General features: G+C 36.7%; 1 protein-coding gene across 1 annotated transcript in view; it reads left to right on the top strand.

Moving 5' to 3' along the window:
• The window catches only part of DCC (DCC netrin 1 receptor), a 727087-nt gene that overhangs the window by 507202 nt on the left and 191966 nt on the right, over positions 1-27919 (top strand). The window contains exon 13 of the mRNA XM_029921550.1: positions 25330-25471. Within this exon, the coding sequence (XP_029777410.1) occupies positions 25330-25471 (142 nt within the window). The remainder of the gene's footprint in view (positions 1-25329; positions 25472-27919) is intronic.

Genomic DNA, 27919 nt, shown 5'->3' with positions numbered 1-27919 from the left:
AATTGGTTACTTTGGGGGCTAGGAGCACCTGGGTGGTTCAGTCAGTTGAGCATTTGGCTCCTGATTTCAGTTCAGGTAGTGATCTCAGGATCATGGGATCAAGCCCCATGCTCAGCATGAAGTCCCTTTAGGATTCTCTCTCTCCCTGTTCCTCTGCCCCTCTCCCCCACTTGCATTCCCTCCCTCTCTCTCTCTCTCTCTCTCTCTCTCTCTCTCTCTCTCTCTCTCTGTCTCAAAAATACTTTTAAGATGCTGGTAAAGCCTAAGTTTCAAAAAATTAAAAATATGATTCCCATATAAACATAAAATGAACATATCAAGCATTTATTCATCTCATTAATTAATGACAGGACTAAGAATACGGCAAGTCCAGTATTTATGGGCACTTTAATAAAAAGATGTTAGAATACAATCACTAGGAGAGTTATGAAATTGGCTAATGTCCATCAGGGTAATAAATCCCAAACTGACATTTTCTTCCCTGCTGGACAGAAATATTTGCATTTATACCAGACAGGAGATCTACAATTAACCTGTAACTTCACTAATCAGTAGTAAACAGTAAGTTTAATAAAGTACATTCCCTAGATAATGAAATGATCCTTGTTTAGCCTGTTAAATCCTCATGGAAAATGTCACCTATCTTTTTTTCTTATTTTCAAGTTTTAAATATTTTTTAAATATCACTATTGGCTTTTAGATAGGTCACAAGTTAATTCTTGTCCACTGTTTATTCTCTTTCCTTTATTTTGACCAGAGTCAATGAACAGTAATAGGGTTCTTCAGAATTCCTTGAAAGATACGAGCAATCCCTTTACTCTTAACCCTCCTATCAGAGATCTTTCCATGTTAGGACATTCTGTATCCCATATAACCTCATAAAACTCTGGAGCCCCTGCAGTTTATTGATGTGACTCAAGTGAGAGATGATTGGTTTAGGATCATGCAGATGGGCCTGAGATATACCTAGAAAATGAAATCAGAAGGACCATATATCTGCTTGAACACAAATAAGTCTGAAAGAGGAAAAGCCAAAATTGATGGTGGGCTTATACTAGGAATAAATATGATCTTCAACATGTTGGGTTTATGCTAATAATGTGACATTAGAGGTTAAGATGTTCACAAGGCAGGTAAAATTTTTGTTCTGGGATTTGGGTTAATATTGGAGTCACCCATTGTTGGTGATAGTTGAAACCCTGTGAATTGATTTAAAAATAGCCACCTATAGAGATGACTGATAGGAATACATGACCTAAGACCAAATCGAACTTCACCAGTGCTAGAAAAGAAGAGGCAATGAAGAAAGAGCAGTCATATCCTATGATAATTAGAATGTGGCAATCTAAATGCATGCAGTCTACTTTGAAAGTATAAACAAAGAAATATAGTACTTTCAACACACATACAAAATTAATTTTAATTTCCAACATAGTAGTATTTCCTGCTGCTTTCTAAGTCACTAACACTTTTGTAAGGTATCTTACAAAGCATCTCTAATAGGTTCATAGATTATTAGAGTGGAAATGAGGTGCACAGATCTGTGATTTTCCTTTAAAACAAGAGCTAACCAAGCTTAATCTGTCTGAGACAGCTAGGAAATGAAGGTCAACATGAAATTTGAGGGATACTGGTGGCCATAGAATCAACTACCAGTCAGTCTTTTGGTGATTTGGCCCCTATATTTGATGTACTTAGAGTGGATTTGGCTACATAGTGTATGCTATTTGAACTAACTGTTGGGAGCCCTGGAAATTCTAGGTAGATCATTATATTACCAGGTATATTTAATTAGAGATAAAAGCTCAAGGCACCGAAAACCTTACTGTCCACCTTAAATGTCACAGTTGACACAGGCAAGAATAGAATCCTGACTATTTTGCCAAAGAACTGCTGGATGCCTGTTGGCCTACATCTCCTACAGAGCAGGACTCCCACCTCGTCACCTCATTCAGTAATCTCGTACTGTTCCTTTTACTTTGTCTTTGGGTGGAATGAGGATGATCCCGGGTTGCTTGTTATTCTGTTCACTCCCCACATTTGCTTGCCGAGCGTGCACACAACCTGAGAATTCATCCAACACTGTCAGTTTTACTACTGCTTCAACATTCCAAGAGTTGACTTGACAGCAGATATAATTTTGACAAAATTAGAAAATCTTGTGGAATGGGTTTGTCTCATTCAATTTCTGACAGAGATGTTAAAGAATTGTTTCCCTGCCCCCGGCTCCCCTCTTTGCAATCTAGATGACACTGTTGAGCAGCAAATCAGGGAGCTAGTTTCCCAAGGAAATCGTCCCTTTTCCGATGGACTGCCCAGGTGATCCTTTGATCATCTGGAGAAGTAGAGCCCTCCCTCTACGGGGCCCCTGCTCACAGAGAACATCTGCAGCCCTGCTGGCCTATTTATAGCCAGTGAGACCCCAGGTGGCTCCACACATTTGTAAAGCCACCAGTCATGATAGTCCATGTGATGGCAATTTTCCACTGCTGAAAAGTTCCCATGCCAGCATTCAGAGAGAGAGAATAGCATATTCCAGGATCCTGGCTGTGATATTTGCTTTTTTTGAGAAATAATGGTAACTATGTCTTATTTTTCCAGCTGGATATTCTGCACTTAGATAAATAATTGGAACTGCAACAAGTATTTTGTTTTTCTTTTTCTTTAAAAGAAGAACAGAGAATAATATGACTTTCTTTTAAGTATATTGATCTCAAAAAATAACAAAAATCAAAAGATACGCACAGGCGCATGACTGGACAAGTAGTGTGTATATGATTCTTAAGACATGAGCAAAAGTACAAACATGCAGATATTTGGCATTATGTATATAAAACATCGGAATAATTAATCTCGTGGCTCTTTCCTTAACACACTTGGGAGTTATGTGGGCCCAGGATGTGGGAATGTGTACTGGTCTCATTTTCACAAAAAGACTAGAATTTTCCTTTACCTGGAGAGAATAGATTTTCATTCAGATTGGAATTAATATTCGCTTTGTGAAGTAACACTACATAGAAAGTTTTTACATGATTCTTAGAAGGGCAAAATCATAATTTAATGTACCATACTATCTTTATCTTTACCTGTGCAATAACAGACTTTATTATAACAGCCTGTGTTAATTCCTTTAGTTGACAGGATTAATATTTACTGTTTCTGTATGAATGTGGTACAGCTTAAGCAAGGTTTCCTTCTTGGCTCTCTCTGCTCCTTCTCTTCCCTCTCCTTTTCTGTTGCTAGTTTTCAAAAGTCCTTCTAGATTAATAGAAGAAAAATTGTCCAGCGATATGACTCTATCGTTTTTTTCTCTTTGAAAAAAAATTTAATGTCTATTTTTGAGAGAGGGAGAGAGACGCACACAGAGCATGAGCGGGGGCTGGGGATAAGGGGTTAGGAGGGGCAGAGAGACAGGGAGACAGACTCTGAAGTAGGCTCTGGACCCTGAGCTATCAGTACAGAACCAGATGCAGGGCTCGAACTGAACTCATGAACCGCGATATCATGACTCGAGCTGAAGTCAAATGTTCACATGATTGAGCCACCCAGGCATCTGCAAAAGATATCTTTTTAATAGGCTCTTATTATTTTCAGGTACATTTCTTTGATGATCCTTTTTCCTATATTTATGGTCCATTTGTGGTTTTTATTCTGTCTTCTTTTCTATTATCATTTTTTAATGTCAGTAGTTTCACTGTCTTCTGTTAAGAATTCACTTTTTGACTCGATATTTAGCCTTACACAGCACTTGGGATTGGATATTCAAAAATGCTTTACATCTGCTGCCCCTTTGATCCTCACAATAGGACGAAGCTGATGTTGCTGTTCCCATTGTGCTGATGGGAAAAGTGAGGGACAAGAGGGTAAATAACTTGCACCCAAGAACTCAAAGCTGTTGAATGTTAAATCTGAAATTCAAATCTAGGCTATTTTACAAGCTTGTAGATTAATCTCTTCATGACGCTGCTCTTGAGTGTTGATGAATGAATGAATATGAAGCCTAGAAGTTAGATTACAGGAGATACAATCTGGTTATATACAATGTGCTATTTTTCTTTTCTGCAAGCATTCAGATTCAAGACTTCTTTTCTTTCCTAGTATTGGATTTATGTTATAATAGCCTGGAGTCTCATTACTGTTTACAATTCAGAGATTTTTATGGGTTTTGTTGTTTGTGTGTTTTAGAACAGTCTATTGAGAAAATAAAATGTTAGGGGTGCCTGGTGGCTCAGTCAGTTAAGTGTCCAGCTTTTGGTTTCTGCTCAGGTCATGATACCAGGGTCTAGGGATCAAGCCCCATATTGGGCTCCAGGCTGAGTGTGGAACCTGCTTAAAATTCTCTCTTTCTCTTTCTCTCTCTGCCCCTTCCCCTGCTCAAAAATTCTTCATAAAGTTGCAAAGAGGATCATCTCACATTGTAATACCAATCTTGTTACTGGCCTCAAACTTTCTAATGTCCATTCGATTTAAATTTGTTTGTGAAGATTTGGGCTAGGATGAACATCTGAGCATGCTCTGGACTTACCAGGAATTTTGCTCTTTTTTATGACTCTCCTCTATTTTATTTATGTTATTACCAAGTTTTTAGCACAAGTGACTTCATCTTTCACAATGTCCTCTGGTATGAGATATACTTTTTTCTTTCTCTCAAAATCAATATTAGTTAACCTGTTGAAAAAAAAACTAACAAACTTGATTATTTGGGTTCATAATGTTCCCATGATGAAAAATTTCTAAAACATCTCACCTCAGATCCCTAAAATGTCCCTGAAGCCTCTATTTTCTTAATCAAAACCTGAAAACGTTGGACTAGGCTATGAATAAAAACCATTGTATTCATGTGAACTGTATGAAATCACCATTTTTAGGTCAGAAAAAATGTATCTGCCACTTCATACGGCTTAACCTAAGAGATGAACAGTTTCATAATATGATGTTAAATATTTATATGTATTTATAAAGATCTTAGTTGTTTTTGAGGACCAGTCAACTAGGGCTAAGTTTAAGGTGGTATTTATGACTTTGCTCTAAATTTAATCGTTCTATCATTCTTTCTGATTTTTCAAAGGAATTAAGATTAAAGTACCATGTGGTGATCTGAGTCTCAGTCCTTCCATCTATAAATACTACTTGATTGCTATGTAATATAGGAGACTAAAATGTTTGTCTCAAACAAAGGCCTCGTCCCCAGGGACTTTGCATTAGGTTTGAAGGTACTTGTCCATGTATACTTGTCCCACTTAGACTTGTGGGTCTGTGGCTCTTTGTTGCCACCTGGCTTCATATTACTGTTTGATATGTGTGGGACCCAGCGGGGACTGTCTCACAATACCAATTGCTAAAGATTCAAGAATTTGCAAGGTGATCATGAAACCGATGCCAGCTTGAAATGGACCACAGTAGACGTATTAGCAAATACTACCCATTAGGGCTTTTTGTTTGTTTGTTTGTTTTGTTTTGTTTTGTTTTTTGTCAGAAAGCCACTTTCCCAGTCTGCCTCTGAAAGTCAAATGGCTGGCAGGTATAGTAGAGTTCTCAAAAAACTTTATATCTGATTATTACACATGGGCAGTTAATTGAAAGCCCAAAGGAAAACTCTGAACCACTGTACACAACTAGTTGGTATAGAATAAAGAGAAATTGGAGAAATGTAATTTGGACAAAACACTTTCTTTTCTTTTCTTTGAAAGTTTATTTATTGGAGTACCTGGGTGGCTCAGTTAGTTAAGCATCCAACTTCAGCTCAGGTCATGATCTCTAGGTTTGTAGGTTCCAGCTTCCTGTCAGAATCTGTGCTGACAGCCCAGACCCTAGGGTCTGCTTCAGATTCTGCCTCCCTCTCTCTCTTCCCCTCCCATGCTCATGCTCTCTCATTTTGAGAGAAAGAGAGAGAGAAAATTCCAGGCAGGCTCCACCCTGTCAGCACAGAGCCTGATGTGGGGCTCCATCCCACAAACCATGAGATCATGACCTAAACTCAAATCAAGAGTTCGATGCTTAATGATGCTTAACGTCTTAGGCACCCAGGCGCCCCTGAACAAAACACTTTCAAATGAAAACAAAAGCTCCCAGTTTAGAGAGTTGGCTCAGTTTCTTTTTGCCGGTATTTCTGGGGACACAGATAACTTCAGGGGAAGAGATGGTTTCACCATGGACAACATGGCTCACTTTGATACGTATTGCATGTATGAATTCTCACAGGCATCCTGTTAGCTTATGATTTCTGATTGTTTGTTGTTGTGTGCATGCTTACATAGCCCACTTAAGAAACAAAGTTCAAGGCACAAGTGTGTCATGTGGCTGGTAAGGAGTCAGTAATCGGTAGTATTAAAACCCACGCCCCAGTGACTTCAGGCTGTCCTCCTTCTACCTCACTGTTTCTTAAACAAGAGCAGCTGGGGACTAGAACCAATAACTACAGTGTCATCTCCTCTCTTATCCCTTACAACATCGGCCCTCGGGTAAGATGGCACACATTGAAGAAGCAATATGAATTGTACGAAATTTCTAAAGCAGAGATTTAGAAAGTTAATGAATTTTATAATTCACACCCAAAGAGCCAACAGTCACTTTGCCTCTGTATCCTCATTTGCAAAATACCTACAATAAAGGAAACTGAACAGGAAAAGCTATTTTATAACTTTTGAGTTTATTATAGTACTAAAGTGTTACGTAAGTGTGGAACATTAGAAGTTCATCATTTCTGCGTGTTAACATCTCTTTAACCCTTCCTGTTCTTTGCCACTTTCAGACCAATTTTTAAAAAATATTTATGTCTTTAAAGTGAAAAACAACAAAGTGAAATAGAGACTCTATTTTCATCTCTCAGTTAAGATATAAAATATGCAGATGATAGTACTTAGCCTCATTTATTGAGTTTGTGCAGGGAGCAAAGAAGAATTCTAATTAAACAATGCTACTGAGGACCAAATTGAAAGGCCTGTACTGAATGACCCTAGTCATTAATTCTAAAAAAAGAAAATCGATGCGTGAAGAATATTGTCTTGTGACTTCTCCTGAGTTACTTTCCCCAGAATATTCAGTGGCGATCTCTCATAATCTTTACATATGTTGCTAGTGAATGAGAGTAGGAGGAGACCTAAAAGAAGGAATCGGCAAGTCAGCACTGACCTAATTATTGCAAAGTGAATGTTTTCACAACTGACCTGCACGCAACTCACAAGTGGGGAAATAGTTTTTTTCAAGCATTTCAACATTTCATATGAATCATAAAATTCACAGCAAAAAGAAAAGAGTTCAGCTGAATTCATGAATAAGGTAAACTCTTGATTTTAAAGGGTAGAAATGTGTACCTGTAGGTTTCCTATAACATGATACAGTGGGACAGACAAGACGAAGCTGCCATCTGCTTGGTTACTGACAAATGAATTCTGATTTCTTTCAGGGAGGAAAAAAGAACTTTCTTTCTTTCTTTCTTTTGTTTTTCTGTTCTTTCTTTCTTTTCAGACTCAGTGTCTTCATTGAAGGCATCAATTCAAGGAGAAATGACATTCCATCCATGTTATTTTAAAGATATTTTTATAATATTTCATAATATTTCAATGTAATTTTGAAAGCAAAAGTAATAAGTGAAGATAAAAATTAAGAGTAGAATATCAAAAGATAACTTTTCAGTCAGGCTTCTTCTGTTGTTCTCCTAGACTTCTTCCTTCATATTGAGGCATGGAAATTAAGAAGGAAAATTAAATCATAGGCCAGTATTACAATTGTGTATAATCAATGCCTATAAGAATTTATATACATGTGTATATACTATATATGTGTATATTATATATATACACTTTATATATATATCTTATATATACTTTTATATATATATAATATTATATAGATATAGAAGTATTCTTATATATTCACATAATGTTTTCATGGTCCATGCATGTTGTAGCTTCTATCAATACTTCATTACTTTCTGTGGTCAAATAATACCCCATTGTGTGGATATGCCACATTTTGCTTACCCATTTATCAGATGGTGGGCATTTGGATTGTTTCTACTTCTTTTTTTCTGCCATTATGAATAATTCTGCTATAATTTGTGCATACATTTTTGTGTGATTTTGTGTTTTCATTTTCTAGAGAATACCTAGAAAAAATTGTTGAGTCACAGTTAATTCTATATTTAGTCTTTTGAGGAACTGATAGATTATTTTTCAAGGAAGCTGCACCAGTTTACATCCCTATAAGCAGTGTATAAAGTGTAAGATTTAACAGTTGGAGGCAGAGATGGAAGGAAAGAAAGAGACCACGTTATGGAGCCAAGAAAGCCTTTATTGGGATCTGCGATTCCCGGGTGAGATCCCATGACCCCCGGAGTGGAAAGTCAGGGAAGTCGCGCCTGATAGCCGATGGGCGGGGGGGTTTTATGGGTGAGGGGGTTCTGGGTTTGATCTTGGGAGGGCAGATTATCAAATAAGGGCATTTCAGGTAGGTGGCAGGATGGAATAGGTTGCCTCCTCTGTCAGGGTGATGGGAAGCTGGAGCTTCATGATTGGTTGTTTTCAAACTGGCAAGGGACCTTCCAGGTCTGCAGGTGAGGGGGGTGGGGTGCACGGAGTTCTTCTCCGACCTACAGCAAAATGGTCACCTTAAGGTGACTCTTACATAAAGATTCTGATTTGTCCACATCTGACCGATAATATTGTTATTATGTGTCTTTTTGATCATAGCCATCCTGGTGATTGAGAAATGATATTTTATACTATCCTAATTTTGTATTTGGTTGAAACATTTTATAGTAGAGCTTCAAAACGGAAATAAATATCCAACTCTCTATTATTAAAACAGTCATTTACACAAATATTTCATTTATATCCAAAAAAAGATTTTAAAAAACTTATTCTAGCTCATGTACTAATCAATTTTTTGAAGTCCTAAATACTAAAAAAATATGATGTAATAATGCAAAACTGTAAACTTTTTTTTTAAGTTTGGAAGAGTTATTGGTTCTAATAGGAGTACCTAATTTGCTACATATCCTCTCTTAGAATACCAAAGTGAAAACACATGATAAGGACACCTGGGTGGCTCAGTTGGTGAAGCATCTGACTTCCGCTCAGGTCCCAATCTCATGCTTTGTGAGTTCCAGCCCTCAATCTAGCTCTGTGCTGACAGTGTGGATGGAGCCTTCTTGGGATTCTTTCTCTCTTGCTCTCTGCCCCTCCCCCATGCATATGTGCATATACTCTCTCAAAATAAGCAAATAAACTTTAAAACACATGGTTTTATGCACACCAGAATTATAGCAACTATGACTTAGTTTTAAGGTATTTTAGTTAAAAGTTGACTTTCCCTTTTAAAAAATCTGTTCAAAACAATTATTTAGGTTATTTTGTGTCTAAAAGAAAATACAGTCCAAGATCTCTTTTGAAGATGATTGTTGAAGGCTCTGTCACATTCATGACAAAGGATCAACATACCTTTCCATTTCTAAACCATGAATATTTTTAAAAAAACAGATTAGAAATGGGGCTTTATTGTTATTATTTGTTACATAGGATCTTCTTTCTCATGCTTATTGTTCTGATGGACAATGGCTTATCCACATCTTCTAGGGGAATGGCAGATTAGCTACATTACAACATCACTGGTTAGCTTCTCTCCATGTATAATTTAGGAAAAATCTATTAACATTGCTTAAAATGAAACATTTTAAAATATTTTATTGAATTGGCTTTAATCTCATTTTTAATAGACTAATTATTCTGGAATTGTTTTATTCTTGTCTTTATAATCCAATGGTACTCGTGCAGATATGATTTTAAGTAATCAGCCTTGGTGTAATCAGTAATTAAAATTATAGCCAACTACAGGTGCTGCTAATTGTTAATCAATTAGACACATAATGATTGCATATCTAATTGAAATACTGATTGAAGTATTGATAGTGACTCATAATCTTTTTTTCAAAAGTAGACTATCTCTTACTGTTCTTAAATTAGAATGAGTTGTTGAGATTATGTTCCTAACTACTCTAAGTAGCTTCTTGGAACTTTAGAGAGAAACGGACCTGTTCTTTCTGCAGGTATAAATAAAATTGGTACAGTTGATCAGAATTGACCTGACTGGCTATTGAATAAGTCTGTGAATTTTAATTGGTTTATTTGCATATTAACAGGCAGCACTCTGCAGATGGTTCTGTGGGCTCCGAGTATCCGAATTTGGCAAATTCAGGGACCATTATATAGGAATGAAACAGTCATTAAACTCTGATGGAATCCCAGTTTTGCCAGGAGGCTGCAGTTGGTATTACTGTCAACCTGCTGATCAGTCTTTACAGGAATTAATTAGCTCACATATTTATAGCAATTTGGTAGTTATAATATCTGCATGACCAAAAAGATTTGACATTTATTCTTTTTGAAAAATGATTGTTGAAGTTCACAAGACAAGCTAAAGCTTAGAAAAGAATGTTTAGCCTATACCATCCTAATTAAACATTATTTTGTACTTTCATTGAATCATATGAATGGAGGCAACTTAGCAAGACTAAGCAAAGGCTGAGCAACATTGTTTGCATTTCATGATTCATCAAATAGTGACCATTCTAATTGAAAGGCATAAACTCTGAATATAAAGCCAAAATTCATTTTCCCAAAAGGAGAGGGTGTATAGTGTGTCTATTAAGCTTAATAGATTTAGGAAGGCCAGTCTACCAACCGCATCATAGAATCTATCACTGGAAAGGATCATGCTCTTCAAGAAATGTGTTTTAAGTGAATATGACTCTCTTGTAACAGCACGCCTGGAACATAGCAGGCATTCGGGATGTTTGTTGAATAAACTAATAAAGAAATACATGTAAATAATGGCAAGATTTGCTTTGGGCATTGATCCAAACAGAACAGATGATTAGCAATACAAAAAGTTTTTTAATTTTAATTTTTTAGAATCAGTAATGTGACCACTGAGCTAGTATTCACATGTCAGTGATGTTTCACATAAGACAAGCACAGAATCCTCTCCTGCTGGCTGCCATGGTTCACTTATTAGGCTTACAGTGAATTTCCAAGTCAAGTCTGGGAAAAAGGTAAAGCTTGGAAAAAACACAACTTTGAAACTTTACTGCATATTTAAGGATACATGAAAATCAGAATACCATTCTTATTCAAAGTAATAGAGGTAGAAAACATAAGAACTGCTGTGTTATTATTCTGTCTAGGTGTATACAGTGTAACATTTATTAATACATCATATGTGACATTGTTTTTAATGTACAGCTACTCTGCTGATACCTGTACATTTATGCTTTGGGTGTAAAGTATAAATAATAAATAATAAATTATATTATTGGTCTGTCTTCTGGCATTACCTGAACATTGAATTTGAAAACATTTCCATTCCTCATTCTTAGAAAAAATATTTCTCAACCTTTCATTTCCATTAAGAGACTTCCACAAAACACTTGTGATTCTGGAAACAGCCAGCTATTAATATGAGTTACATGATTCTGACCTATAATCTCACCTGACATTTGGAACTCAAATATTTTCCCTTATTTCTCCAACACAATTAAAATATTTAGTCTCACTTCATTTTATGAGACATAAATAGCTATGTAAGTACTCTGTAATTACTGTACATTGTAACAAATGACCTCATAAATACATTGTAATGTCCCATGTAATTACATGGTAAGTCGTGTCTTCGAGATGGCTGCTCCGAGATTGAAAGCCTGCTGGTTTCAAAGATTAATTACTTAGGGACTAATTTGACAGTTTGCTTGAAGATATGCCTCTGTTAAATAGCCACATCTGCAGTTTTTTGAGAAAATTGTCTCATAGTAACATTTTCCCTAATTTAATATAGACCCAGGCATATGTGTTTATACCTGAATATCGGTCATGCTTAAATTTTGATGTACATTAAAGCAAAAAAAAGGGCATTGTTCTGTATAGGATGAGACTCATTTGCAATCATATTTCTTCTATCAAACATTAGAAATTCTTCTGTGGCAATAATTTTAAAGGCTCTGGGTTTACCACTCAAAAACTATTTTTCGTATGTAGTATTGGGAAATTTTTATTTTTATTCTTTTATTGACCATTGTACAACCTTTAAACTAATATTTCATTTGTTAGGAGACCTATTGGCATATCACGATCATTTTAACATGAGTGCACTATTGTAGTACCCTGAGTTCTTACTGGTTATTCTTGATGAATACATTTAATCACATATGTGAACATTTTTGGGGATGCCTGGGTGGCTCAGCCAGTTGAGCTTCCTACTCTCCATTTTGGCTCAGGTCATGACCTCACAATTTGTGAGATGGAGCCCTCTGTAGGGCTCTGCGCTGAAAGGGTGGAGCCTGCTTAAGACTCTCTCTCTCTTTCCTTCTCTCTCCCTGCCCCTCCCCCATGCTCACATACTGTCTATCTCTCTTTCTCTCAAACTAAATAAATAGACTTAAAAAGCTCACATGGTATAAATTAGTATTTAAACTCTCTTTGCCTCAGTTGCTTAAATATCTGGTAAAATCAATTATTCTATGGTTATGCCATTCACCTTACTGCTCAAATAGTATCTTGGTTTCCATGTTCTAAAACAAACAAAAGAAATGAGAAATAAATGGACACTGTATTTTCTGCCTTAAATTATATATTGGTCTATTTTCTTGTGCCTTTGAAGGGTGTAATTTTACATATAACTCTGCTGATGTATTTGTGTTCTGGCTTTCCTAACTCTAGTTCCAGCATCAAGGCTATTACATTGCTTTTAGTAGTTTTATTTAGTAGTAATGAATAGTCTGAGAAAGGACCTAGTGATCTGAAAGAGTTAATGAGCCTCCCTAAACATCGAGCTTACTTCCAGGGAATGACTTGGGTACTGGAGAATAAAGTCTATTGATACTGACAAATTCTGAAATGTATTACTCCTAAGATCGCTTTATCATGAACTCCAGGGAACAACCAAATTGCTTTATCGTAATGGAATTTTGTCAAAATGTGAATACCTCCTAGAAATTACATTCCCAGTTTCTAGGACCTAGAATAAAACAGGCCTGGCTACTAGGCTATGCATAGCAAATTATCATGTGAAAAAATGCTGTTTTAAATCCAGGAGTTTACAAAAAAATTCCAGATACATACCAATTCTCCCTTTCTTTTTTTAAATTCCCTTTAGTATGGACTTTAGTCTGTATTAGCGGGTGATTTTATTGGTTGATTTAGGAATAGTCAGTTAATTTTATATGGCTGGCCAAGAAAGCCTGGCTGGCAGGAAAAATTAATTGATTTTCTTCCATTTCTTCCAGTAATAGAGACTATGCATAGTTACGTACCTGAGAATCAACTCCAACAGGGTTTTCGTAATCAACAGAGAAAGCACCGTTTCTAGGTGCCCCTCAACAGAATATGGTAAAATCTCCCATAACAAAACCATCTCTTTACACATTGCACTGAATGGTTTTTGAGTGACAAAGAAAGTTGTTTTCCAGGGAAATGTAATCTAGTTGTTGTGATCAGATGAAGTGCTTATGAAGATAATCCTGCCTCAATGAGAATCATTCATTCATTTATATATTTTTATGTCTTCAGTACAGAATCATATGAGGTCAAGGTGACCTGATAACTCAGTGGTTTTGAAAACTTTCCTCAGTTTTCCACATCCTTTTGTGTTTTCAAAACAGACGTACATACTTCTGTCACTATTAGCACTAACAATTCTAAAATGAAAGAAAAATAAAATAAGAATAGAACTTAGTATTTAGCAGTGTTTTTATGTTTCTAAACTCTAACTGATTATCTCTCAACAAAGTGAGAGAAAGAGATGATCTTGTGATGTACAATTGATGCAACTAGGTCAATGATTTCTAATGTTAGTTAGCAAATTAATGAAAAGCTGAGATGCTTTCTGTCATCCATCTTATATATATTGAATATCTTTTATTTGCAAAATACTATTCTCTGTTTATCCAAACAATAGTTCAGAACTGCCTGCCAGACAGAATAAGCTTTTTTAAGCACAGGCTATAAGAATTAAGGAGGTCCTAGGGCACCTGGGTGACTCAGTCAGTTAAGCGTCCAACTTCAGCTCAGCTCATGATCTCATGGTTTGTGGGTTGGAGCCCTGCGTCAGGCTTTGTACTGACAGCTCAGAGCCTGGAGCCTCTTAGTATTCTGTGTCTCCCTCTCTCTCTCACCCTTCCCTGCTCATGCTCTGTCTCTCTCAAAAATAAATAAATGTTATTTTTTAAAAAAAAAGGAATCAAGGCAGTCCCAAGTATATTTCCATCTACCTGTGCCTAGGATTTAAGCTTTATTTAACATTTGCAGTTAATTCTTAAATAGATGCCTAGTATATCTTGTGTAGCTACATATGCAAATTAGGAACCACAGTTGAGTTAGGGACACCCCTGGAAAAGCTATGGACCACACTCAACTATTGTTCCATTTTCTCTTGATAGAATTTTGAGCCTCATCTGTAAATTACACAAGAAATATTTTTAAACTATTGTTTTGAAAGTGTGCAAAGTAGTAACTTAACAGACTGGCCAGTATACATGGGATGCCCTACATCTTTATGTACAGTGATAAATTGATGTTCTTGTTCTAGTGCAGGTTTAGAAACCTATTTGACCTTAATTTGCTAGTTCAGTTCCTCTCTGCTACCAAAATGAAGTGAGTTCGATAGGGGTTAGTTTCCCCCTTTTTCCTGGGAACTGTCAAGGCTGAGCTCTCAGAATTTGATTTAAAAAGCAGAGAAAGTGGCGGCATATCAATTTCCCAGCATCTAATTTAATTTAGCTCAGTTTACTTTAACTAAGAAATATAAAAAATGACACATATAATAAATAGAGCATATTCCAGACACCATTTCTCACTGTGTGAATTTTTTTTAACCTTATATATCCCATTGTCTACACCTGAAAAAGACAGTGGTGTGGGATGAATGGGGGTGGAATTCAGAGCCAGTGTCAGGGGGGCTGTGCCCCTCAATCAGGAGTGAGGAAGGTGATGAGGGGTGTTCCTTCAGGAAGATTGGTCATAGTATCTAGACAACCAGTGAGAAAGAGCAACTGGACCTGTGGAGTCAGAAAGGCTGACAAGGATTTTCAGGTGGTAAATCAGAAGACTAGTAGGTTTGGGGAGTTTGGAGTGTGAAAGCAGGTAAAGTCTAGATTCAGAAAGATGAGAAACTATTGTCAGGGAAGCCTGCCAGTCTCAGAGATTCACCAAGGAGATACTAGCTCCAGGCAGACTCAGTCTTGGGTGTTTTGGAAGAACTAGGCAGATTACCGAGGTAAAACAACACTGAAAAAGATGCCAAACGAAGCCAAATGTCTGAGAGGCCCAGGCAACTGGGCCCTATCAGAGAAACCCAGTCACTAAAACCAAGACCCAAATCAAAATGGATTTGCAGTATTGAGCAACTTGAGAAATTGTCCCAGTGCTGCTTAGCACCACATAACCAGGAATGGGATTTTTCCAGAGTTGCCATAAGTAGGGCCCCACTGACACTCTCAGGAACTAGGGGCCACTAGGACAGAGATAAAAGGCTATTTTACAACTAAACTAATCTATTGATGAGGAAACGTTTGTATTATTTCCAAGTCATTAAACAAGATCTGAACAGGCTAGCTTTCATCATTTTTACATAAAACAAAGCAATGTTTCTTACCTGAATTTAGGATACAAAATATTAGTTAAAGTCAAATATTTTTCAATTTGTATATAAACATACTTTTATTATTGCACAAATATTTAACATAGACTTGAGTGGTACTAACAGATTTCACTCTGAAAATGTCACACAAAGTTATTTACAAACATGGCTTTATGTCATTTTGGATAATAGTTGCCTACATGAACTCAAGAATAACAATTTTAGTATGCTACCCAGCTTTCTGACTTGACTTATCACAAGAGATTGCATATTTATGATTGTGAAGTAAAAAAACATGTCAAATCTGCCAGAATAGTATATAACTGCAGGAAAAATATATATAGTGCTTACTAATATTTTATTAATATTTTATCAAATCCATACTTGATTAGCCCCATAAAGTCCCATTAAGTGGTTCAGGAAAAAGGCAAAACACTTTCTGGAAATTGTTCACACAATTATACACATTATAAAATTTAAAATACTGTTTAATTAGTTAATTAAGTTCTACTCTAGTTTGAAATTCAATTTCATTTATTTCAGCATCAATGAAATATTTATCAAGTATTGATATAAATATCAAAGGTTAAATATTAAATTTTGTTATTGTATTGTATATTATTGAGATATCATTTATTCTAAATGATAACATTAGAAAATGCCTTTCCCAACATCAACTAGAATAATATTAATATGGGTAGCCTTTGTTTCTATATTCTCTGTGAATTGTCATTTATTGATACTACCAGAAGGTCCAGTAAACTTTTTTTTTCTTTTGAAAGTAGATTTTTTTTCAGTCTTATTCCAGAAAATGCATTATCATCTACTAAGTTGCTTATTCCAAAAACCTGAGAGTTAATGTTGATGACTTTTCCTTCTTTGCATGTGACATTCAACAAATCACTGTGCCCTATCAAATCTACCTCCAAAAATATATATAGCATGTCTTAACTTTTATTTAAGTTTATTTACTTACTTTGAGAGAGAGATAGCATGAGCTGGGGAGGGGCCAAGGGAGAGGGAGAGGAGAGAATCCCAAGCAGGCTCCACACTCAGCACAGAGCCCAGCATGGGGCTCAACCTCAGGGCCCTGGGATCATGACCTGATCCCAAATCATGAGTCGGATCCTGAACCAACTGAGCCACTCACATGACCCAGAATTTCTTCACTCTTTCACAGTCTTCTAGTCTCCACTCGATTCCAAGTTCTCTTCTTTCCCACCCATGCTGGAATGTTCTATAGGCTACAAGAAATGTCAATAGTAATCTACAGAGTAAATTGCTCAGTAAATATACATAGAAGAAAAGGAGTTTAAAAGGTGTTACTAGGTAATTTATCTCTCTCAATGCTCCTGCTGATGTACAGAAGAAAAATTGTTGAGTCAGCACACAAGAAAGTCCACGTTCTGAGTATTGTTGCTGTATGTGGTCTTGCTTCTTTCCTTCCGAACCTTGTTTACTTTTTCCTTTATTCTCTCCCTCTCCAGCTCTTAATCTCTGGACCTTCTAGCCTCACTCTTTTTCTCTTTACTCCTTCCCTCCCTTGAAGTTCAAGAATGTTCCCATCCTCTCCTTTAATCCACACCACAATCCTTTGAGATAGGTACTTCCCAGATTGCAGATAAGAAAACCCCACGAGAACTTAAATGGCCCATTCACTGATAAGAAAGATAACCAGTATGGGTGTGAGCAGGGTAACACCTGGAGACATGGGAATCAATCAGTTAGCTGTGACAATATTCTGGGCAATGGTAAATTAAGGTCTGAATTACAGCAGTGTCAGAGAGAATGTAAATAGGGAATATAAGTAAGATGAGGGATACAATAAAAAGATTACTTAAAAGTGCCTATGGGCACATGCCTTAATAAAAAGCCATGGGGCATCATGAGTACTGAAAGCATAGTTCATTCTTTAAGCAACTTTACGTGAGATTCAACAAGTTACCAGAAATACAGAACAAAAATAAGGGGCAGAGTTCAAAACTTATACTCAATTATGTTTCAAGATCCTTAGATCCCTGCTGTGCTGGCCAAAGCATTCTTATTTCCTGATAGAACCTTCTTTCAGATTGTGCTCTTTAATTCCCTTCTGTGGGAATGCTATCCAGATGAAACCACTTTAATAAAAAAAAAGGCTCTTTCTACAGGCACTGAATGTGTTTGGAATGGGGCTTGTCTTCCTCTGCTGTCCACTCTAGAGAAAGTAAAGTAAAATGTCAGTGTGCAATGGGAGATGTGGACTTGAAAACAGAAGTTTATGGAATGTGGCTTCTGAGAAAAATTTAGAGTGATAAACTTAATAATTTTTGTTTTCCGTTTTGTTATTTACTACTCATATGCTAAAGGAAAAATAAAGAAATGAAATAATGGAGCCCATGAAAAGAAGAATATCACATCACCAAGCTGAACAGTGTTATCTCAAAAAAGTTAGAAAATAATGGCCAGGGAGATCTTTTCTTTTCAATCACTAAACCTAACTGCTCTCATCATGCTGACCTGAAAACTTATTCATTTTTATGATAATCAAGGAGGAAATGGAAGGATTTGGGGAAGCTAAATTTTATAGTTCTTCTTTTATTTCAAAACTGGGGCGGGGGGAGTTGAATTAATCCTTGATTCAAGATAGAACACTTCAACAGCTTGAAAAGGATTAATTTCACCTTCTCAAGTAATGAAAGAACCAAAAGTCAAGTCACAGCTACTAGAATTGATTTTTCAAAAGTCAAAGGTCCCGTGTTAAGTATTTTTAATAAAAATAATTACTAGGCTTACCCATGAAGATTAGGTACAAGAATGTTCCCATAATGTGATAGCTTTTGGTGGCTTTGTGGCAGAATAGTCCTGAGCCCTGACTGACCAGCTCTCATATAGAAAATAAGATACATTATGCCATAGAAATAGAAAAATGTACTGAACACTTTGAATTAACTTCCCAAAACAATATAACTTGGGCCATCTAGCCATATCTGCAGAAGATGAAGATACAAGGAAAGAATTTGACCACCAGAACCTTTGCTATCTGCTGGTGTTTGCTTGAAATCAATGAGAAAGCATGAAAGATGCTAATAAACTTAGCCACTGCCCATATATGAAGATGAATACAAATGATGAAATTACTTCCCAAGATGAATGATAACCATTGAGAGGGTTTGCCTCCTGGTGTGTAGAGTTTGTAACTGATTCTATTAATTAATTGCTGCTAGACATTGGTATTAAGGTGCTGGCTATGTGGGAATAATTTGCACAATCACTGAAAATCCTCAAGAAAAATTACTATATGTCAAAAACTAAGTATTGCTCATGTAATCATTAGTATAACTAAGTTTTCTAGGCTTAACAAATGATTTACAATCATCTGGTAGACATACTAAGCACAATTATTCTCCATTTCTCTTTTCTTTAATGTTTTTTTAATGTTTTTTATTTATTTTTGAGAGACAGTGCGAGCAGGGGAGGGTCAGAGAGAGAGGGAGAGACAGAATCTGAAGCAGGCTCCAGGCTCTGAGCTGTCAGCACAGAGCCTGACGCAGGGCTTGAGCCCACGAACCGTGAGATCATGACCTGAGCCGAAGCCAGACACTTAACTGACTGAGCCACACAGGGGCCCCTATTATTCTCCATTTCTCAATATGTGCATTAGGATTAGGGCCACTTATAAGACTTACACAAGGTCACTCATCAAAGACAGGACAAGGTGCTAACTGGAAATCATAAGTTTCTAACTCTTGCTCAAAGTTTAATGTCTTCATTTGTATGTTTGTTTTCTACTTGAATTTACTTTTAACTTTAAAAAACAAGCTTGTAGTCCATAGGAAATAACCTTTCTTGATTTGGCAAAGGCTACTTATGGGAAGGCTAATTGGATAAATTAAGTTCAATTTTTATTTCTTTCAAGAATGTTTTGTAGGAAATTTTAAGTGAGTAGAATTGCAAGGTATAAATTCTATGGCTATTTTAGGATAAAATAATAAAATATTAGGTTCAAACATTAGATAATCTTCCTGTGATAGTATGAGATGACTTCTGCCCATTCATTTAACTCTATGCCTCAATTTCCTCTTTGGTAAAGTTATAAAATGGTAATAATATCTTTCATAACTATCTTGAAGTATTGGAAAATAAAAGTAAGATAATTGTGGAATATAAATATAAGGTATGATTTTTCATGAATTCTAGTTTTCTTTACTGGTTTCTAAGATACTTGAATGTGTGTATGTGCGTGTATGTGTATGAGGTGGAGAAAAGGGTAGGTGAGTGTAGGTGTATTTAAGGTTATGCATTCTTTGGGGTCCAAGGATATTATATTACTATTTTACTCATTAGATTATCTCCCAAAGAGTTTAGCCAAATGCCTTAAATGAGCACATTGATCTAACATGTCTCCTTTGCATGTCCCAAAAGACTTTTAAGTTTTTTCCAATCTACCTTTCCATTACATTGTCCTAATGTCCCATTTCCTCCTATTTGTCCCAGGTGAAGATGCTCTACATTGTCATGATAAATTGAACTTGCTCTTGATATCCTCTTTGTTTAAATACCTATTCAATCCCCTACATAAAGTTCTACTTATATTTGAAGTCTTCCTTAACTACATAAAATAGAATTAATCTTTCCATCTATTATATTCTGTTTGGTTTTCAGGGATTATGTGTTTCAGCATTTAACACTGTCTGTTTTCATCATGAGTTTATGTGTCTAATTTCCTCAGCCAAAATGGATATACCATGACTTATCTGGGTATTTCCATAGTCCTGAAGATAGTGCTTTCTACACAGCAGAGATTCAGCTAATCTATTTTGAATGAATAATTACTGAACGAATTACTCCCAGCCTTTTGAACTCTCATGGGAGGCAGTATTAAATAGTAAAGCATGCCAACTTCGAAGTCATATAATCTCAGTTCAAATCTTGTCTCTCACTTGATGGCTGCATAGGTGTAAGGTACTTAACCATCTGTGTCCTAATTTACATGATTGCACAAAAAATGTAACAAGAGACTTTAATTCATAGGGTCATCGTGTGGATAAAAACAACTCAGAGGTGCTTAGACTGTTGCCACATCTATAGTAAGGGAAAAAACAGTGTTACGAAATATTTTTAGGAGTGGCATTTAGTTTGTCACATTTAAAGGGTAATAAGGGGGAAATAAATGATCTCAGTAATGCTGTATACTCTCAGATATATTCTGACTTAAATACTTAGATTAATTCTATTTAGCTAAATTCCTCTAAAATTATTAAATGTATTTATTATTTAATTACAGTGGATCTTTATTATTTTCAGAGGCTATATTCGCAGATTCACCTACCTGCTAATAGGTATTTGTAACCCCAAATCAATACCCACGTTACCTTTATAGACACACCCAGGACCATGAAACAGCTGACGGCGAAGCACAACCTAGCCGAGGTTGAACAAGGAGACACTATGTCTTCCTGTTTCCGTTCTCATACACTGTAACCGAGTGTTCTTCTTGTGGTCAGATGAGTGCCACTTTGGGGGAGCATTTACTTATTTATTTTTGCTTTCTGTCTGTGGGCTTGGTATTTGAAATGTTCCCCAAGTGTAATGCTCAAGTGCTGTTTAGTATCACTTATGAGAAGAGACTGTGATGTGCCTTAGGGAGAAAAAAAACCTGTGTTAGATAAACTTCATTCTGGCATGTGTTACAGTGCTATTGGCCATCAGTTCAATGTTAATGGAGCAACAGTAATATTAAATAGGATGTCTTTAAACAGAAACACACATAAACTAGATTATGTATTGACAAGTTGATTAAAATGTTGTAACAAAAGGCTCATAAGAACCTGAACCTGTATTTTGCCTAGGAGCAGTGTTACAGTATTTACAAATTCAGTGTTTGTGGCAACATTATAGAAGGTGTCTGCTGCCACAAATGATGAGAACTGACTGTGGTTTGCATGTCACTGACATTTTAGAAGTGCTTAGCAAGTAACTGACTTCCTCTGATTTTTTTAAATCCTTTTACAAAGGCACTTAGTAATTTGTAGAGCAACCGTTAATCTGTAATGATCTGAAAGAAGAGGGTCAGACTGTGGTCTCCCTGAAGAATATAGGCCACACCTCTGCCACACTTCACATGATTGAAACTGTATCAAAGTGCCCTGGGGACCTAGGGGGTTGGAGGGGTCAGAAATCCATTCTGTGACTTTGTACCTGGCCTCTTTCTGACAGTCATTTATTTCTACACCTCAAAAGAACAGTTTTATATGTTTATTTTTAAAAATTAATTTAAAGGGCACCTGGGTGGCTCAGTCAGTTAAGTGTCTGACTTTGGCTCAGGTCGTGATCTTGTGGTGCGTGAGTTTGAGCCCCATGTCGGGCTCTGTGCTGACAGCTCAGAGCCTGGAGCCTGCTTCAGATTCTGTCTGCCTCTCCCTCTGCCCCTCCCCTGTTCACGCTCGCTCTCTCTCTCTCTCTCTCTCTCTCTCTCTCACCTCTCTCTCTCAAAAATAAAGATTAAAAAACTTAATTAATTTAAATGTTCATGAAAGTATGATATGCACATTCGTTTTCCAAATAGGTTTGTGACTAAAACAATAGACTCTTCCTTCCCCAACCTGGAGAAACTGGAGGGAGCTGCTAGTCCCTCCAGACTCCCCTGTTCATCACGTTTTGCTGTCCTTTCTTTTCTGGAATTTACCTGCATGTTTTTCCTTAATTGTGCTTAGGTAGCTGTCCCTTACTTCCTTAGTTTTCATTCACCAGTTTTCGCTCTCACCTACTGATTTATCTCTAGGTCAGGAGTTAGCACCCTTGTGCACCTACATCCCCACACCCAATCACCTTCCTTCTTTTCTCCTCCTACTCTGCCTTCTCCTCCTCTTCAATTTCATTGTGATCCTTCTTCCTCTCTTCTCCTCTGAGGTGTAACTAATTCACGTGAGTTGCACAAATGTTCAGTGTTTACTTCTATGGTTGCATTACGTCACTAGGGGTGCCATAGCCAACACCACAGAGGAGGAAACCTCAATGAACCACAAGTAGGTGTTTTTTCACAGTTCTGGAGGCTGGGAGTCCAAGAGCAAGGGGCAGCACGCTTGTTTCTCCTGAGTCCTCTCTCCTTGATTTGTAAATGGCTCCCTTCCTCCACTGTCTTCACATGGTCTTCTTCTATGTCTCCGTATCTCGTTTTCTTAGAGTGACAACAGTCATATTGGATTCGGTCCCACACTGATGACCTCATTTAACCTTTTGATTTCTTTAAATGCCCTACCTCCAAAACCACTCATATTCTGAGGTGCTGGCAATTAGTATTTCAGCCTGTGCATTTGGAGCAGGAGCACGATTCAGCCCATAACAATACATTTTGACCGTTGTATCTACCCGTGTGACAAATGTGAAATAAAGATCCAGAATGTTTCCATCACACAGAAAAGTCTCCTTCTTTCCATAGCCAATCAATTCCCTAGTACAACTGCAGTAGGCATCTGCGTCTGCTTTGTTTCACTATAAATTCATTTTGCCTATTCTTGGACTTCATATAAAAGGAATTATTTAGTATGTGCTCTTTTGGATTTGTGTCTTATTATGTCCAACCTTAAATTTTTCAAATTTTCTTTACAGGATTCCTGAGAATTTTATTTTGTTTTTCTGTTTTGGAATCTCTGTTTCTTGGATTTCAAATCTTTTTCTCTCAGTTTGCACTCATTTTCCTGAATCATACCCTCACTAGGCTCCTGATAAAGGGAATATGGATAGCTACCTTTGAAGCCATGTATCTCTGAAATATCCCTATACTTATATATAAGTATGTGTTATTTTTCCTTATGCTTGATAACTTATTTGTATAGCCTTGGAATTCTAGGTTTAAAATCCTTTAGGATTAGAATTTGATAACTACTCTTCTAATGTTTCCTAACTTTAAATATTGTTGAGAAATCTTTCTCCTCACTATTTTTACTTTTTAGGTGACCTGCTTTCTTTCCTCCATTTTGGGATGCTTTTGTGTCCCTCCCCCATGAGGTTCTGGTATTTTACAGTAATGTGCCTTAATATAGTTCTTATTCATGTATATGTCAGACATTCCATAATCCCTTTCAGACTAAAGTCTCAAATCTTCCAGTCCTATAAGGTTTTTATTGCAAAAAAGGGTTCTGATTTTTAGTTTTTCTCTTTGCTAATTTTCTGCCTTCTATTTTTTTTTCACTATTTCATCTTATTGGTTGGATGTTGGAAATTATAGACCAAACTTCTCATTTCTTATCTTTTCTCTCCAAATTTCAATGATCATCATTTTCCCCCCACTGAATTTTAGATTTCTTTTAATTCATCTTCCAGATAATTTATTGAATATTTAACTAGTGCAATGAAATTATAAATGTCATAATATTTTTAAAGAATCTTTTATTTTCCTATATTTTTATTCCTTTCACAGATGTAATAACTTCTCTTAGATTATCTGGATATTAATGACAGTTTTCGGGATCCTTATTCTGCTGTAAGCATTAATGTTGTTTTCTTCAAGGACCATTACGCTTTTTTAAAGTTTATTTATTTATTTTGACATAAAGAAAAAGAGAGAGTGCACAAGCAGGGAGGAACAGAGAGAGAGGGAGAGAGAGAATCCCAAGCAGGTCCAGAGCTTAATCCCACAAACCATGAGATCATTACCCGAGCCAAACACAAGAGTTGGACGCTTAACCAACTGAGCCAGCCAGGTGCCCTAGAGCCATTATGTTCTTATGTATTTTGTCCTCTTTTATATTAAAAGCTTTTTAAAAAATGTCTGGTATTCTTAAATTTTTGGTTGATATTAAAATGAAATATGTACTAAAAAAGCTGATTGCAAAGTGTAAAATCCAGTGCATGAGAGGGGGCTATTAAGTGGGAGCCTCATTATTGGGGAGATTAATCAGAAACCTGGCTGCTGTTTTGTCTAGGGCCAAACTTATAATTTTCTCTAGAGAATCATTACTTGATATTCTGCCTGGGCAGTATATACCTGGTTGTCATTGCACTGAATGCAGAAGAAGAAAGAAGGCTTGATTATCTTGGACTTAATAACCCTTGCCCTCACCTGTCCTCTCTTCTGTGCCCGCGGTCTCTGAATCTGTGGATTCTGTTTCAGTATCCCTAGAGGGTAAAACTTCCAGCTACTCCAAGGGCACTGAGGGTTAGTAGATTGATTTTCCTGGATGTGGGTATGACTTTCAATTCATCTCTTATTTCAGCACCATGCTTTAGCCTTGTCTTTCATGGTATGTAGGAAGCAGGAATTTCTAGCCCTCCCTGAATTTTGTCATGGAAATCCTTTTGTTATTCACTAATATCTCTTAAGAAGTCATTTAGGTTTCATCTTTCTCCTTTGACTCAGCCGCCATACTCCCTTCGGTTTGCACCTCTTAAGCATTTGTTAACATCTCTCATTCTTTAGACTCCTATTCTCTATTTCCTTATGGGTTTATACCCATTAGAACATTTTACTGTCACTTTAGTGTCATTTAAAAGGAGAGGTGATAATGCATGTAATCAATCTAATGAATTGTATATTTTTTGTCAAAATCATACAAAGAGAGATACTGTTACATTATAAAATGGATTTAATTTGGTTCTCTGAGGTAATCCCTAGCACTTTTTGCTTCTCTGTTTTATTCATACTTAGGTTTGGGTCATCTCTTTGACCCTGCCCTGTTGTCCTTACTTTCTCCAATGTTTTAATTTACATCTGTCATTTTGCAGAGTATCAAAGTAAGCTGGCTGCCTCCTCCATCAGGAACACAAAATGGATTTATTACTGGCTATAAAATTCGACACAGAAAGACAACCCGCAGGGGTGAGATGGAAACACTGGAGCCAAACAACCTCTGGTACCTGTTCACAGGTCAGTGTTCACATGGCGTAGACTTGCAAGGCTTTGATGGATTAAATGCTTTAGGAATAAAATATGCCCTCACTTCAAGGAAACATTCTTTTTTGTTTTGTTTTGTTTCCTGACAGGTGACATTTATGGGTCTGAACAAGAATAACCTTTGTAATTTTAACTTGATGTTTTTTCTGATGCCTTCAGTACATATTACGGTTGGATCATCCTCTTCATAAATGTATCATAGATTTTTTAATCCATATTAGTTCTTCAGCATTGCTTATTCAACAAACTCGTCTTGTCAAATGACTTTTAACTTTTTAACTAGTAACTTTTAAAAGCTATCTAGTTGGTGCCTGGGTGGTCAGTTGGTTAAGCATCCTACTTCAGTTTAGGTCATGATCTCTTGGTTCATGAGTTTGAGTCCTGCAATAGGCTCTCTGCTATCTGCGTGAAGCCCACTTTGGATCCTCTGTCTCCCTGTCTCTCTGTCCCTCCCTACTCTCTCTCTCTCTCTCTCTCTCTCTCTCAAAAATAAATATTTTTAAAAAGCCATCTAATGGTTCCAGGTTAAAGTCACCATCTCCAGTGGTGATGATCGGGTTGGAAGATGTGGAGAGGGTAGTTTAAGAAATAAAAAGATTACTCTACTTTCCATAAACATAAAAGCAAATTCACTTTATTAGCAATATTGGTAGAATTCATAGTAGGTCAAGCTTCTTTATGAAAACTGGAGTATTCCATGCAGTTTTCCATGCAGTATTTTGAAAATGTGTTTTATTTTTAAAAAAATGAATAATCATATATTTCTTTTAACTACGGAAATCCTTAAGTTATGTCCATCCAGGTTCCTAGAACACAGTCTGAGGTATGCTTTCAAGGTAATGGCTCTCAGGGGTGCAAGCCCAGGAAAGCACGCAGGAAGGAACAAAGAAAGTGACCAGGGAAGAAGAGAAATTAATAACAGTGGCCTGTCGTTGAGCTGGCCACAAGGTTAAAGCAAGCAGAGTTTGCTCAACTTTCTAGGCTGTCTCCTGAGAGGCCGCACAAAGTACTGTGTATCATAGTCAGTGGCTGGATCGGGTGTGTGAGCGGTTCCTCTCTTGCCTATCATTGGTCAATAGGCTACTATGCATTCCATAACTGCAGACAGCACCTGAGAAGCCAGAGCCTCCAAACATGGAATTCTCTCCTGTCCGTAAGTCTTTACGAAGTGGTGGTTGGTCTAAGGTAGCAACAGTACTTAGGAAGGCTTTATAGCTCTGAGGAGAGTATGAAATACTGCCTGGGGCTTGGGACACGAAGCATAGAGCCGAAGCTCTTCATAAGAATTGGGAGGCAAAGTTGAGCAAATCGGGAGTGGCCCGTAAAAAGGGTCCAGGAAAATACACAAACTGAAGGGCATAACTTACAGCAGATGGATAACATAAACTATCACCGCAAATGAGGAAAGAAGAAAGTAACCTCTTATTTCTTTCTTTCTCTATGCCATGTACTCAGTGAATTTCCATTTGAAATCATCGTTTAAGACACACACACACACACACACACACACACACACACACACACTTTAAGCTCCTCGTTCAGTCCGCACTCTGAGACTTGATCAAACCCTGTTTCCCCTCAGGTTTGTCGTTGTTGTCGTTGTCGTTGCTGCTGTTGTTTGTCTTTGGTTTTTGGTTTTTTCATGTGTTTTTCTGGTCTTTTGTGCCTATAAAATTTTAGCATAATGGTAAAGAGGCTTCTAAGATAGGTTGTCAAAAATCACATTGCTTGATTTACGTCTGGACAAAACTCTCTTAGGCAAGTATTATTGCCTGTAAGAGGAAGTTATGGCACTCTCCCACATCATTTACAGAGCTTAAGAAAAGCCACGATCTTATGTATTTTTCCTGATGAAATTATGGAAAGAAGGTAAAAATAAATGAAGGTGAGGTGACATATATGTGCTCAGTCTGATGGTTGGTGTAACATATACTTTATTTTGAAAGAAATCAATATTGAAAAAAAAATCTTGCTGAAAAAATTTTAGTATAATTCCTAAAATGTAATAGATGAAGAACCTCTAAGAAAAATTATATCCAAGACGTTTCCCCCCTGGTATTACTGAGGTCTAATTCTCACATACGACTGTATGTTTAAGGTATACAACTTAATGGCTTCACTTATATTCATTGTGAAGTGAATACCACTGACAGTTTAGTTAGCAACCATCATCTCATATGGATACAATTTTTTTAAAAAATATCCTTTTGATGAGAACTCAGGATCCACTTTCTTAAAGTTTTCATCTGTATCATACAAAATATAGAAGCTTCATGAATGTGCCAGGCATCCTTCTTCAGGAATCACGCCGATCTTCTCTTTATCACTCCGATGTTAGTACATACGCTGTGGGAGCAAACACCAAGCCTTATTATTTGTAACAGATGATGGGTTTTGAAGCCCTGAAGCATCTTTTTTAAA

Source organism: Suricata suricatta, chromosome 14 (assembly GCF_006229205.1).
Source record: "Suricata suricatta isolate VVHF042 chromosome 14, meerkat_22Aug2017_6uvM2_HiC, whole genome shotgun sequence".
Lineage (NCBI taxonomy): Eukaryota > Metazoa > Chordata > Mammalia > Carnivora > Herpestidae > Suricata > Suricata suricatta.
This window is presented reverse-complemented; position numbering and strand designations above follow the sequence as displayed.